The sequence below is a fragment of the Aegilops tauschii genome, chromosome 7 (genome assembly GCF_002575655.3).
Source record: "Aegilops tauschii subsp. strangulata cultivar AL8/78 chromosome 7, Aet v6.0, whole genome shotgun sequence".
In the NCBI taxonomy this organism is placed as follows: Eukaryota; Viridiplantae; Streptophyta; class Magnoliopsida; order Poales; family Poaceae; genus Aegilops; species Aegilops tauschii.
The window spans coordinates 101,394,927-101,409,775 of NC_053041.3; the positions used below are offsets into that span (position 1 = coordinate 101,394,927).

At 49.2% G+C, this 14,849-nt stretch overlaps 3 protein-coding genes across 6 annotated transcripts; all 3 read left to right on the plus strand.

Moving 5' to 3' along the window:
- The first annotated feature begins 361 nt into the window (after positions 1-361).
- On the plus strand, positions 362-5,628 carry LOC109770746 (uncharacterized). 4 transcript variants are annotated; one of them, XM_073505802.1, is made up of 10 exons: positions 362-3,065; positions 3,162-3,378; positions 3,507-3,658; positions 3,728-3,799; positions 3,893-4,045; positions 4,128-4,291; positions 4,371-4,518; positions 4,707-4,829; positions 4,923-5,010; positions 5,119-5,628. In XM_073505802.1, exons 1-10 carry the CDS (start codon positions 570-572, stop codon positions 5,295-5,297), a joined length of 3,792 nt encoding a protein of 1,263 aa, XP_073361903.1. In that variant the 5' UTR covers positions 362-569; the 3' UTR covers positions 5,298-5,628. The 4 variants fall into 4 exon arrangements, with proteins under 4 accessions (XP_073361903.1, XP_020185043.1, XP_040250734.1 ...); XM_040394801.3 differs by having other exon boundaries at positions 391-3,065; positions 4,368-4,518; XM_020329454.4 differs by having other exon boundaries at positions 362-3,378.
- Positions 5,629-7,717: 2,089 nt separating this feature from the next.
- On the plus strand, positions 7,718-8,213 carry LOC141026888 (uncharacterized). Its single transcript, XM_073503763.1, has 2 exons — positions 7,718-8,011; positions 8,085-8,213. The coding sequence occupies exons 1-2, from the start codon at positions 7,718-7,720 to the stop codon at positions 8,211-8,213; spliced, it is 423 nt and encodes a 140-aa protein (XP_073359864.1).
- Positions 8,214-9,094: 881 nt separating this feature from the next.
- LOC109770747 (uncharacterized) lies at positions 9,095-14,478 on the plus strand. The gene is made up of 5 exons (XM_020329457.4): positions 9,095-9,938; positions 12,346-12,674; positions 13,616-13,791; positions 13,927-13,993; positions 14,075-14,478. Exons 1-5 carry the CDS (start codon positions 9,299-9,301, stop codon positions 14,111-14,113), a joined length of 1,251 nt encoding a protein of 416 aa, XP_020185046.1. The 5' UTR covers positions 9,095-9,298; the 3' UTR covers positions 14,114-14,478.
- Positions 14,479-14,849: the final 371 nt, after the last annotated feature.

The following is a 14,849-nucleotide window of genomic DNA, read 5'->3' on the forward strand; positions in this document are numbered from 1 at the left end:
GATCTATGGCTCCGTCGGACACATCTGGGACATGGTCACCGAATCGTGGCACAACAGTGATGCGTACCACTACTAGGCAATGTCGGCTATGTCGGCACCAGCGCAGCGCACTCGTCTCCATGACAGAACGCGTCGGCACATACATCGTCTCATCTCGTGTGCCATACCATCACCCAGTACCCAGCGGTGTACTATACCAGAGTCCAGACTAGAGGAGTACACGCGGCGGCACGCACCTCCTTTCTCGCGTGATTTTTTTTCCGACTAATATAATCCCAACCTCCCACCACAAAAGGCGGTCTACCGGATACGGTCTACGGTTTCCGACTAAATAACCCATCCCCATCCGCCGTCGCATCTCACTGCTCCACAGCAAACTGATTCATTCATCCACTGTGCACTCCGGTCCGATATAACCAGCGGCCGCTCTTTTCCCTTGTGTTAACGCAGCCCGCCGAAAAGCCCGCGCCGCGCGGACAGACAGGAGGACAAGTTGGAATTTATCCCCACCTCCGGCCGTTCCGCGCCGCCACCACGTGATTCCGAGCCCTAGGACGGCGGCGGCGACGATGGCGAGCAGGGCCGGCGCCGTGAGCGCGGGGGCGGCGGCGGACACGGGCGGCCCGAGCGCGCGTTTGGCGGCGGCGGGGGCGGGGGAGGAGGAGGCCGGGGCGGGGAAGGTGAAGCTGCTGTGCAGCTACGGGGGCCGGATCGCGCCGAGGTCGGGGGACGGGGCGCTGCGCTACGTGGGCGGCCAGATGCGCCTCATCTCCGTGCCCCGCGCCGCCTCCTTCGCTGACCTCATGCGCAAGGTCGAGGCCGTCGACGACGCCGCCGGACCCGCCCCCGCCGCCGCCGGCGGGGGGGCGCTCGTCAAGTACCAGCTCCCCGGGGAGGACCTGGACTCGCTCGTCTCGGTGTCCTGCGCCGAGGACTACGACAACATGCTGGAGGAGTACGAGAAGCTGGCCGCCGCCGCGCCCGACGGCTCCGCCAAGCTCCGGGTCTTCCTCTTCCCGGCCGACTCCGCCTCCGGCTCCGGCTCGCACCCCGCCGCCGTCGACGAGGCCGGGCAGCGCTACATCGACGCCATCAACTGCGTCTCCGCGGACGCCGTCCGCCGCAGGGAGAGCGGCTCCTCCGCGCACAACTCCGAGGCCTCCGAGCCCGCCGGCCTCGCCGAAGGTATGTCGCCGCGGGCCGTGCCGCCCCCTTCCGTCCCGCCTGAATATTTGTATTCGGCTGGGAGCCACACCAACCATGCTAGCCCCTTTCCGCAGTCGCTAGGATTTAGTGCTGTCGCAGCGTCAGCTCCGGCAATGGGCATTCCTGCGCACAAACCCGTGTTGCTTAGGCCGGAGCCGCAACCGCTGCAGCCTCACCAAGTTGCTTCCTATGCGCCGCCGCCGCCGCATCAGCCGGCTCCGGTTGCCTCTTATGCACAGCATCAGCAGCCGGCTCAACAAGTTGCCTCTTATGCGCCGCCACTGCAGCCTCAGGTTGCCTCTTACGCGCCGCCGCAGCAGCTGCCTCAGGTTGCTTCTTATGCGCCGCCGCCGCAGCTGCCTCAGGTTACTGCTTATACTTCGCAAATGCCACAATCATACATAGAGCCTCAACAAATCCAGTACGTCAATGCACAGCAATTTGGTCTGCATGGTGTATCTCAATCCGCTAATCTGATGCCTGCGCACATGAGCCAGTATGTGCCCAGTACTCTGGGTACGAACTCCATGGCGACCACGGGTGCCCAAATTGGTGCTTTGAGGCCTGTTTCTGCAGGTACAGAGCGGGTTTTGGAGAATCTTCATTTCTCACGGCCAATGCAAACTCCAGTTGATCCGAATTACAGGGTGCTGCAGCCACTTTCAGAGCTTCCTCCTCTGCCTCATACGACTTTGCAGGCAAGTGATGCTCAGAGGTATGGCGTCCAGACGGTACTCACAAGCACGGCAAGCTCACCAGTGATAACGAGCTCGAGGGCATTCCCAGTGGTGGTAAGCTCGGCTACCGTGCCAACAGTGAGGTACGATGACTGCATGATGTGCCAGAAAATACTGCCGCATGCCCATTCGGATAACATGATACAGGAGCAGGGAAATCCTCGCGCACTGAATTATCCTGATGTTAGTCCAGTGTTTTACAGCCTCCATCAAGAGGATGCAACCAAACAACAGGTTCCAGCTGCGGTTCCAGTAACATCTGCTAATTACATATCAGAACCCAGAGCCGAGAGCACAGCAGGGATGACCCAGTTTGATCCAAAACTTTCTGCCAGAAATCCAGCAGTTCAAGCAGCACCATCTCAAGATGCAGGAACGTTGGTTCAACCCACCATGGTTACTGTACCTCTTTCCAGTATACCTACTTCAAATGGAGTTTTTGTAGGGCAACCTCCACACACGCTTGCTGAAGATTTTCTCATGTACCAACGTCAGCAGCAACACCCTTACAGTATGCAAACAACTCAAGTCCTGGCAAATGGAGTCAGCAGCAATCCACAAGGGATTGATGCTAGTGCATTTAAGAATTCAAATCATCCAGTAGCAGAACCAATTGGAGAATATGCTCATGATGTTCCTCATGATTATGTCAGAGCTATCGATGCTCGGATGCAAGGAATTCAGTTAGGTCCTATTGCTCCTCCAGAATCTATTGTGCAAGGGAAGTCAGCTATTCCCCATGGTGCTGTTGGCGATGGGATAGTTGAGAAGCCACCTGTTATTATTGATGGCAGTCCCATATACAAATCTCAAGCTGGAGGTTATCACATGGGCACTAGCAATGCTTTTCCTGTCCCTTCTTTTATCCTAGAGGACAATGTTGTGAGACATACTGAACAACCACCTCCCTCTCGAAATGTTGGTGCGAACAACGTCTATCCTGAGGTTATCCAGCAGCCAAGTATGTTACTCAAGAACAACCTTGGTGTGCCCATTGAACATCCTGTTCCGAGCGAAAGATTTCTTGTGAGGCCTGCTTACTCTGGTGTTCAGTCTCCTGCTGGACCTCCTGCACATCATCCTGGGGAAATGCTGAATGGCATGGTTTCCGCTCCCTATAATGTTAGTAGTCAAGTTGTATTGCAGGCTGCTGCTAGTACTGATTGTGTCGAAGCTACACATGAACCAGCTTACACAGAATCTCTTTTCTCAAACCAGGATCCTTGGAAAGCAATTGGAAATGCTTCGGCAGTACCTCCAACATCAAACATGTTGGCTAAGGAACATGTTCTTTCTGGAGATCCATATGTGGATGGCCATGTTCCTGCAATTACAAGTTCAAATGCTGCCATGCTATTAGAAGAAGGCAATCTTCCACTCATTCATGACCCTACTTTCAAGGATATATACCCAGAACCTGCTCAAATAAGCAAAGGTTGGTACAGTATACTATCTTATCGTATATAATTTGGTTTGCACTACAGACTGAACTGTTACATCCTTTAAGAATTGAAATGAACTAACATCAATATTTTTGTCGTCATTTGATTTTGTCTCTGAAAGGATATGGAGAAGAAATTGTCAAACGTCAATTACAAGCTGTCGCTGAAGGTGTGGCAGCATCTGTTCTGCAGTCACCATTTCCTGAAAAACCAACTGAATTTTCTGGGGATCACAAAGATTTGCCTGGAGATGTAATTGATCCAAAAAATGAGGTTGGTGGCAATTCTTTCTTTTCTTTGTAGCTTGATCAGTTGTAATAGTGATTTATTTATTTTGTTCAGGATGCGCCGAGCAAACAGTCAGACAAAACAAGCCAAGGAGTTCCAGTTCTAGATGACATCGATAACCTTCAGGTTGTTGACGATTTACAAGTTGATTATATGTGTGCTTTCCATATGCACTTCTAAATACATACATCACCCTTACCTACGCGTTTACAATTGCAGATAATAAAGAACAGTGATCTTGAAGAATTGCGTGAACTAGGTTCTGGAACCTTTGGTACCGTTTACCATGGAAAATGGAGAGGTTCTGATGTCGCTATAAAAAGGATAAGCGATCGATGTTTTGTTGGGAAGCCTTCTGAGGAACAGCGCATGGTCCGTGTTAAACTTATGGCCGCTTTTTTTCAATCTTCAGTTCATCTCGTTCTAACTTTGTCTAACTTTGTCGTACCTGCAGAAAACCGATTTCTGGAATGAAGCTTGCAAGCTTTCATCGTTGCACCATCCAAATGTCGTTGCTTTTTACGGTGTTGTTCTGGATGGACCAGGTGGATCTGTTGCAACAGTCACTGAGTACATGGCTAATGGTTCGCTTCGACAAGCATTACAAAGACATGAAAAGTATGCTCTATCTGTTTTGTGCAAATATATGATGTTTTCATATGGTGACACTTTTAATGTCAGTTTCTTCTGTCAGCAGGATATTCGACAGGCGTAGGCGCCTGCTAATTGTGATGGATGTTGCATTTGGTATGGAATATTTGCACGGGAAGAACATTGTGCACTTCGACTTGAAGAGTGATAATCTGCTCGTCAACCTAAGAGATCCCCAACGCCCTATATGCAAGGTGAGGGTCTCCAAACTCTCCATCTCACACCCCTGTTTTCTGCATATTTTGTCAACTAGGAAAATTAGTTCGGACAATCCTTATAACTGCAACACATAACTTCTGTGCCCTAGCACCTTGTTTGTGCGCAGAAAGCGAGCATGGAGATTTTTTGATTTTGGCAGTAACCAACCGTGCTATGTTTGTAGGTCGGTGATTTGGGCTTATCAAAGGTTAAATGCCAGACACTAATCTCCGGTGGGGTGCGAGGGACACTTCCCTGGATGGCTCCTGAGCTGTTAAATGGCAGCAGTAACCTTGTTTCTGAAAAGGTTTGTTCGGCTGCATCGTACATCTAGTGCGCATGGCCCCCTTCCCATGATCCACTTCTCACCCTATTTTACCTTCACATGCTCTTTTTGCAGGTCGACGTCTTCTCATTCGGAATCGTGATGTGGGAGCTGCTTACCGGTGAAGAGCCTTATGCTGACCTGCATTATGGCGCCATCATAGGTACACTTGCAAACCTCTGCTGTAATGCACACCGCAGTAAACGCACTCGCTTGTTTCGAGTCCAATGCCTCCTTTTATTTCTCTGAACATTTCGCCAACTGCAAGCAGGTGGGATCGTGAACAACACCCTACGGCCGCTGGTGCCCGAGTCGTGCGACCCCCAGTGGAGATCGCTGATGGAGCAGTGCTGGTCAGCCGAGCCGATGGAGCGGCCGAGCTTCACGGAGGTCGTCAAGAGGCTACGGGCTATGGCGACCTCCCCCACCAAGACGCTGCCGCAGAAGTAGACTGCCCTTAGCTCCGTACATGAGCAAGGGAAAATATAGAGAAGGACGCGGCGACGCTGCTCACAATAGGATAGAGCTGGTGGGGGTTTGCCTGACACTTCATGTGGTGCTTTTAGACACTGATGATGATGATGATGATGATGAAATGTAAGAGCATGTACAGGGAGCTGCCGCGGCAACGGTTGGTGAATGTGTTATGTACCGGCTCCTGGGTGCTCCGGGACTTGTTTCCTGCGTGTGGTCGATGTGCAGAAGCCTGCTGGAACAAATGCAGAATGCAGTCTGTGGCCTGCGTTCTCTTGCTAGCTCGGATGCGTGAGCTTGCCTGTGATCTCAAAGCGTCTCGTTTTACTTTTCAGCTGTAATGTTTCCGAAACTCTGGTTTGCGCTTGGTGATATTCTCCCGTGTTTGTGAAGTTGAGGCATGGCAGCAATTGCAAGAGGTGATTTAGCTGGGTTGATATTAGCTTTGGGATCACATGCAAGCTCATGTGGGGCTAAATCACCTCTTAGACATCTTCTAAAGCTAATGCTGTCCCGACCCTCTTAGATTATATGGGGTTAATATTTTAGGAGATGCCCAAGAAGTGATTTAGCTGAGGCATGGCAGTAATTACAAGACCTGTGCGATGGTGATTTAGCTGATAACTCACCTGTGCCACCGCAAGGCACCTAGGACAGCCGCGGCGAGCACAAGCATTCAGTTCCCATGATGCTCGTCGGAGAGCCAAACATGCCTGACGTCCACCGCCAACCCTTACCCTAGCTAGAGAGGAGCATCACCTCATTGTCCCTGGCCTAGTACTGTTGAAGTCCAACAAGAGCACCACAATGTGGGCATCAAGCGAGCATACGGCTAGGGTTTCTGCCTCTCGTCGGTGGCGGCGTCGATTTGTCTCATTTCTTGTGACCTTAGGGTCACGTGCGCGTGGTGGATCATGTCCCTTGCCGGCATGAAGGCTCTATTTTTATATGTTTCTTCGAGTTTTGTTAGAATTTGTGCGCTGCTCAGGAAGACGAGACGACGGGGGCTTGCTGGAGAGGGAATAAGGTTCTCCCTGTCAAGCCTCCGCCTCGATGGTGCGTCTAGCATCGTCGGAGGGTGTGTGAAGGCGTACCTTCGGTGGATTTTGCATGATTTGGTCGGTGGTTGTGTTTGGTGGATCCGCTTGGATCCAGTATTCGATTTGTCTATGTTTGTGTGTGTTCACGTTGGATCCTTCTGATCTACGCTTCTCTTCAGCGGTGGCGGTTGCTGTTCTGGTGCGCTAGTTCTATGGGGTCTTGCACGATGACTTTCCAACTGTCTACTACAACAGGTTTTACCTGGTTCCGGTGGGGGAGGGGTGATGACGGTTGTGCGCTTTCGGCTCGCTTTAGTGCTTATAGTCGTCACCGGTGGTCTATGAATTTGGATGTAATTTTTTATTTTTTCGGTGTTTGTTATACTATCATGATTGATGATGAATAAATTGGAAGCTTTTTCGTAAAAAAATGGGCATCAAAGATGGACGCGGCTACCACCGCAACCATTGCCGCGTTTTCGACGGTGGCCTTGAGGTCGGAGGCGGCAATGGCTTGGAATACCATTACCACCTCCTCGGTGTCACCGATAAGGACCGAGAAGTCGGGCGGCCGAGTGAAGCTGAGTTATCATCATGTGATCTCATCATGTATATTTATTTGGCGCTAAAAAATAATCATATAAAAATCATATCATGATAAGGGAGATCAAGCAAAGTACGGAGAAACGTAATTCCTATAGTACTAATATTCCTCGTAGCAACAATAATGCCAGTCATTTCATGATCTGGGCTCGATTTGGCTTGGATGAGGGGATGAGGTGATGAGTATTGTGGGACGAGAATGTAATCTCTGAGAGCATCTTCAATAGATGACGTGGATGTAAAAATAACTAACTTTTGTATTTTTGAGGTTAAAATCCCACTTCCAACGAATGATGTAGATGCAAATTCTTGTACATCTTCTGGCCTAGCAGATGTAAAATACAACACCTGGAGATGCAAATTTGCATCTCCACCTTCAGGAGATGTAAAACTAGAGGTCGCGCACCAACCGCCCTTCATTTCCTTTCTCCTCCTTCCTCTTCCCGCCCGCCGCACAGCCCTCGCCGCCCCGATTCGCCTGCAGCACTGCACCCGCTCGTGCCAGATCCGGTCGTCAACCAACCCGCGCGCCCCTCCGCTGCCGGTCTACCGCTCTGCCTCGAATCGCCGTCCTGATTCCCCACTGCCGCCACCACAATTCGTCACCCCCGCTGCCCCGACGCTCCTCGACCGTCGCCCCCACGCACAACCATCGTCGCACCGACGCTCCCCCGATGCCGCCGTCCCAAATCGCGTCGCGCTGTCGTTGCCCCAATTCGCCCGCCGCCCAACCGCCACCACCCCGTCGTTGCCATGCCACCGAAGAAGCTCCCGAAGAGCAAGACCGGGTTCTTCGGGATGCGGGCGAAGCCATCCAGCAACTTCAACGTTGAGTTCTTTGATGCCGACCGCCGCTTCTGGCTCATCCGCTACACCACCGCGGACAAGGGCGCACGTGCCTACGACGTGGCAGTGTGGTGTGCCGGGAGGCCGAAGACGAACCTCTACTTCCCGGAGATTGAGACCCGGGCGAATGCGAAGTTCCTCGTGCTGGAGGGTATTCAGATTGAGGAGATAACGAAGACGACGAAGAAGAGGCCGACCATTGTAAGTTGCTCTCGGTGATAGCGACGAGGCGACGTTGGTGAGGTTCATACGGGAGCAACCGAAATATGTTTAGGCCGAGCAGGAGTACTTCTGGAAGCGTGAGGCCGAGCACAAGAAAAAGGAGTTGAAGAAGGAAGACGAGGCCAGCCCCTGGACGGTGATCCCCGTCGAATCCTCGAAGGCTGACGATGAGGAGTTCTGAAGGCCCTCAGATGAGGACGACGAGGAGTACTGGATGCCCTCGGAGGAGGACGACTAGTTTGATGGATGTAGTAGTTTGAATTAGTTGGAGTAGTCGTTTAATTTATATTTTTAATTAGAACTATGTTTGAATTATGTTTCAAATGAAGTAGTTGTTGAAGTTTCTAGTTTTTACATCTCCAATTTGCGTCATCTATTGGAGTTGCACTTCTACATCATCAAAATACATCATTTGATGGAGTTGCCTCTTTTTTTAAAACATAAAATGCATTTTTTTAAGATGTAAATTATACGTCACTTAGTTTTACATCTTTAAATTTGGATCATCTATGGGAGATGCTCAAAGTTTTGCATCATCTTCGTAAAAAGGAAGAAAAAAATAGAGGCTTCTCATTAAACCTCCACTCGACCCGACCCGAGGGGGCGGCCCCAAAACAACAAGCAAAACAGAACTGAAGTAAACTGAGCCCGAAGCCAACCATCACTGCTCCTCGCCGCCCCTCCCCTCACAATAGCTGCATTTCAGTCGACTGAGTTTTCACAGTTGGGTCGATCGATTTTGGTCGAAGGGAGAAATAGCCATAGGGAAGGAAGAAACTCGCCGGGGGGGAGGAAGAAGCTCGTTGGGCAGGCTAACCCGGTGTCTATCTTAGGGTTCATGGTGGGGCGGTGGTGGAGGACGGTGGTGGGGGGGCGGTGTGGGGATTCGCCGAAGAAAAAACTCGATGCGACGGGGCCTAGAGGGATGACCGGGGCAGTGGGAGACCGGCGGTGGGGGGTGGTTCCGGGGAGGACGGGGCGGCGAGGCTGGCGCTGCGCGGGAGCGCCACCGGCCGCGGGCGGTGGTGGCTGGCGGTCCGGCCGGTGGTCCGTGTGGGCGGTTGGAAGAAAGCATCGGGAGAAAGAAGATGCGCTGTGATCTGTTTTTAGAAACTGTTGTAGGTGGAAGATGACTGCTGGCCGTTAGATTAGAGATCAAGGGCAGAGAACATCGACTGACCCAAATAGGGATTTTCAGTCGACTGGCACGTAGCTAGTCCCCTCCCCCCTCTCCTCGCCCCCAAACCCTACCGGCGGCAAGAAAAGATGCCGCGGCTGACGCCGTCGGACGCGTCCCTCATCCTCGACCACGTCGTAGGCGACGCGTCCATCCCCACCGCCGCCGCCAACGTGCTCCTCGCGGGCCTCCCCTTCCCCGACCGCCCCACGCCGCGCCTCCTCCGCTCGCTGCTCCTCCGCCGCCTCGCCGCCGACCCCGTCTCCGCCGCCGCGCTCGACTCCCTCCAGCTCCTCGCCTCCCTTCCCGACCCGGACCCCGCGTCCCCCGTCTCCGCTGCGCACCTCGCCGTCGCCGCCTTCCTCGCCTGCTCGGCGCCCGACTTCGACGCCGCCGCGCGGGCCCTCTTCGCGCGCCCCGGCGGCCGCGCGCGCCGCGCGGTCGACGGGGAGGAGGGCGGGGACCCCCCGCTCGCCTCCTCCGAGGCCCTCGTCGTCGCGGACCAGTTCGAGGCCGCCGTCGGGAACGCCTTCTCGCAGGACGTGCTGAAGGGGCTGTTTGGCGACCGGGCCAAGGCGGAGCGGCGGGTGAGGGACCTCCTGGCGGCCGAGTGGGCCGCGGTCGGCCCGTCTCGCCTGGAGCTAGCGGCCGAGCAGATCGTTGGCGATGGCGCCGTCGAGACGTGGCGCGCCGCTGACGAGACCGTCCGCGCCAAATACCGCATACTAGGTGAGTGTTCTTCTGCTCTGGCCAACAAAGCGCAGCATTTTGTTGGGCGGGGTTCTGAGACGCAATGATGCGATGAAGCTAGCTACCCATGCACTGTAATTTCCAATGGCACGTCTGAAACATGTTTTCCTACTTTCATCGCCAGTCATGCATGATCAGCTCAAGTGTTTGCTGTTTTCAGCATGGCCATACATTATTATATTTATGTGTAGTTATTAGACTTGTATGTAGCTTCGTATATGACTTGTACTTGTACATGTAATCCCTTTATAAATATAAACACCAACGCCACCCTTAGCGGTTGTGCAGTTGACCCAATCTTTGTCTAAGCCTAGTCTTTAGTCATGTAACCTTTTGATAAAATTCAGTCTTAGATTTGCTTTGAGGTATAAAATGAGAATAAATACATACCCCACTTGTCAGTTTATGCATTGCTCTTGATTGAGTGTCCGCTTGTCAGTTTCAAATTCTTTTACCAAAAGGTAGCTTATTCCAAAATAAAACAAGATGTTTGATATAAGTTCAGTACATATGTCAAGTGGATGCAGGTATGCCTCAGTGACACTAAATTACAAAATAGATAAACAGATACTCCTCGTGCTACTGATCTTTCTTGGTACTTTGGCTTGTAAGAATGACAGCATTAACTTCACTTGCCGTCTTTAAGCGTTGAGAAACGTCCAACAGTTCAACATATGGACAGTTTCTTACATCTTCAAAAAACAGAAGGGCTACAGTTTTCTCTATTTCCTCGAGAAAGGCTTGCTGCAAAATTGCCAACATTTCACATAGAGAGGTAATGTCATGGCATGGTCTTAAAAATCACTGGTATTACCAAGAGATATAATGGGAGTTTTGATTAATAAAGATTTGAACCCATAGTCCTAACTGAAGTTAAACTGTTAAAGAGATAATTTCAGTAGAACTCACATTTTCTTCACCTCTTGGTGCAAGTTCTTGAGCAAATTCCAAAGCTTCACTTATTTTTCCCACAAGAATCAACTCTATTAGTTTCTGCTGCTGAGATGGAAGTATAATTGGGGATTTGTATCCAGATGATAAGTCAAATTTTAATTTAGGATTTGTAGGAAAATGGATTTCAGAATGTACACCTGGATGTGGCCACACCTATTGTAAAAAATGCAATTTACAAGTACATTTGCTTCAATTTCTATGTAACCAAAGTCTACAATCTCCATTTCACACAACCCATACACTGTAATTTTCAGCAGAAGATTGGAGTTGAAACTACAACACTCCTTGGGGATGCAATCACAGACACTGGATCAGAGATGATGAAGTAAATCACAAGACACAGTAGGCAATCATAGCAAGGACCATAGACACCAGAGAAAAGGGGCCACACCTTGGGGAGGCAGAGGTGGTCGAGGAGCGTGACGGTCGTGGAGGTTGGGGGCGAGGGCGCAGCGGCCGCTTACCGCGAGAGTGGTCATCTGGTGGCTCCATGAGAGCCACATCTCCGAGAAGCCATGGAGGAGGAGGACCACCAGGACGGCGGCGGAGCCCGGCTCCGTGACGTGGAGGGAGACATCGTTGACCTCCGCGCTCCAGTGCCGCACCTCGCTGCCCGCGTCAATGGACTCAGGTTGGGTTTGACTTGCGGAGATCACTATCTTCTCCTCCGGCGTCGCACACTCGAACAGCAGGCCTCTCTTGAGCAGTTCCAGCACCTAAGCTCACAGATCTTGGTGTCCAGGCTCGCACCGCTGGTTTCTTGGCCAGAAATGACCTTGAACTGAAGAAGTCCATGCCGCGCTTGTAGCGGTGGGTGTAACCAGCTGAGGCAGTGGCGCCGAAAGTACAACTGAGGGAGGAAGGCACCGGCAAGGCGGCGGCGATTTGAGGGGAGAGGAGGAGGCGTCGGGAGAGTGAGCGAGTGAGGAAGAAAGACTCGAGACCGAGTGGGGGAGATCTGGGGACATTTTCGGAAACGAAAATAATAATTTGTAGTGACCGAGCGATTCGCTAAAGGTAGTGCAAATTCCAAAAGTCTTATATTTCGGTACGGAGGGAGTATATGTTTTACATGCTAGTATAATTTGTCCTGGTTCCATAAATAATTGTTTTGAGCATATTTTGTTTGAGCCACATTTTTGTTTCTAGTGATGTTTAATGTTTGGAGTTGTTGTTTGTGCACTTGTCCCCAATAGGAAAATGAGTGACCCCTTCAGCCCTTCTCCTGCGTTTCATGGCCTTACTGCTAAGTCTTTGATGACCAGTGGAACTTTCATTTGGGATTCCCGTTTTCTGGGCCTGTTCTATTTCGTGCACCACTCATGTGCTTGGAATGGTAGTTGGAATTATTTTACATTGTTGCATTTAGATCCAACCGCGCCACAAGGTTATTTTGTGCCTATCATTGATGGTACAATTTTGGAACTTACAGCTGGGGAAGAAAAAACACGTGAAATTTTGAGCAAAATTGAAGACCGAATTTCAACCCCTCAAGTTCATAAGGTCATACATGACCTCAAATCAAGCTGTGCTGACCTTCATAATGTGGTGGATGATCCATTACCAGCCGCAAAAGCAGCTGCAGATAAGGTGTTGGCTGCAAGGATGGATAAGGCAGTTCATATTAATGATGAATTTAACAATCATGGTGCGAATTGTAGCGTTGCTGGTCCAAGTGCTGTTAATGACCAAGGCGAGACATTGAGAAAAGGCACGCCATCAAGTCTTATGGATTGGAACCCTACAGCACAATCTCTTCTGGTGAATTTCCTTTGTGTATTACTCCCTCTGATCCATATTACTTGTCTTAGATTTGTCTAGATACGGATGTATCTAGACACGTTTTAATGTTAGAAACATCCGTACCTAGACAAATCTAAGACAAGTAATATGAATCGGAGGGAGTATTTGTTTTATGTCTTTTGAGTATTCTACATATTTCAACCACTTTGAACAAGGAGTTATATCAAATGGAGACAACTGGGTTATCTTAATTATAATTTATCTAGGAAACTAATGCTATCACAACGCCTTTATGATATAAATAAATGCCTTAAAACACATCTATTTGTTTGTATAAGTTACTTTGATAAGTTCACAATTATTATGTTGCTACTTTTCACTGCCGCCTACAGTTCTGTTGCTTTCTAGAGAAACTAGATAATAGTCTCTCTGTTCACAAATATAAGATTCTTTGGATATTTCAATATAGACTACATATGGACAGAAACGAGTGAACGAACACACTAAACATGTCCATATACATCCAATTCACAAAAAAGTCAGAACATCTTATATTTGTGAACATATGTTTTTTGGACAAGCTGGTTTCTTATACATGGCAAAAGATTATTAAATCAGCATTTGAACATACAGCAAATATGCGTTGGTACTTGTGTGATTGATATATTACTGAACTTTTGTAAGTTAATACTACTTTCTTTGTACAATATATAAGTTAATACTTAATTTATATGATGGCTAATCCTTAGTAAAATGTGATCTTCAGTATTCTGCATGCACATTGGCCAGCTATGCACATCTCCAGAAGTAAATTATGATGTAGTTTAATTAAAATAAGAAGTGGAATTTTAGTGCTTTGGGGATTAAAAGTCTTTTCTTAATATGTAGAACACCCTTCTAGGCATAAGTCCTAAAACATTAGATTTTGATAACTATGCTCAAAGGGATCTTGTTTGCAGTGGGAGGATTCGCTTGATCCTGATGGTTCAAGATCACAATCACATAGACCACACTTGCCTAGCCCAAGGAGAATATCGGTTTCTCCGTTGCAAGTGGCAGAAAACAAAGCTAGGCGTAGAAGGGCAAGGAGGTGGAGCTCGGTAGAAGAAGAAACATTAAGGAAGGGCGTTGAACAGTATGTCTTTTGTCTCGTTGGAATTCGTTATTCGATGATATCTCTTGATTGCTGTTTAAGTTTTGTCCCGAAGCCGTAGTTTGTGCCTTTTTCTTTTGTGATCCTTACCGCTTCTCCCTTCTTGCTGTTGTGAAGATTTGGTAGCAGCAATTGGAAGGATATTTTGATCCACAATCCCGATGCTTTTATTGGTAGAACAACGGTGGGTATTTGAATTTACACTAAAGATTTTCTTTTGTGACTGATCTTTCATCTAGTAACCGCCTAACCGGCCGCATTGCAGGTGGACTTGAAGGATAAGTGGAGGAACATGATGAGATAGTGGAGAGACATACTTTGGGGTGGTTCTATATGGTGAAACTGCATGCCTCTTTTACCGATGGAGTAGCTGTATGCAGCTTGTTAATATTTTGTTACATCGCTTAGAAGCTTACTAACGGGCAAAATGCACAGGATGCTATTATAGGTGTAAAGTCTCCCTTCGGCAATTTAAGAATTGCTTGTTTTTTGTGGTTGTTGTTGAAGTGTCGTGGGGGCATTTTCTGTCGTGATGGAATGTTGTCTTTGTCCGAGCATATTACACCTTCCTGTATTGCCACGGTGGATGTTCTGAGATAACCTCATCCCAACCATCTGTGGATGCCCCCATTTATATTCTAATAACTAGGATGTTTACTGCTCACAAAATGATCATGTTTTCCCCATAGTTTATGCATGTGTACACATTACATCTTGTTCTCAGTGGTGTTGCGCACGATTGTGCTCATCAGGCTCTATCCAGTTCTTTTGAGACTGCGATTTTCGTGCATCAATCAGGCTCGCAGGCATTCTACTTGTGTTTTTCTCCCTCTTCTTCTTGAGCTAGATTGCCCAGGTTACGTAATCCCTGTTGTAACATGTACTTGAGACCTGATTACAATGAAGTTGTTGGTGCCTTGTGCGCCTTCCCCTTTTTCAAAAGAAAAAAAAACATTTGTTCTACAACTGTTTTCGTTAAAACAACTGAAATGATCAAATTGTTAATTTTCAGAATGAAGTCGGCGTAGCGAGTTTTTTTT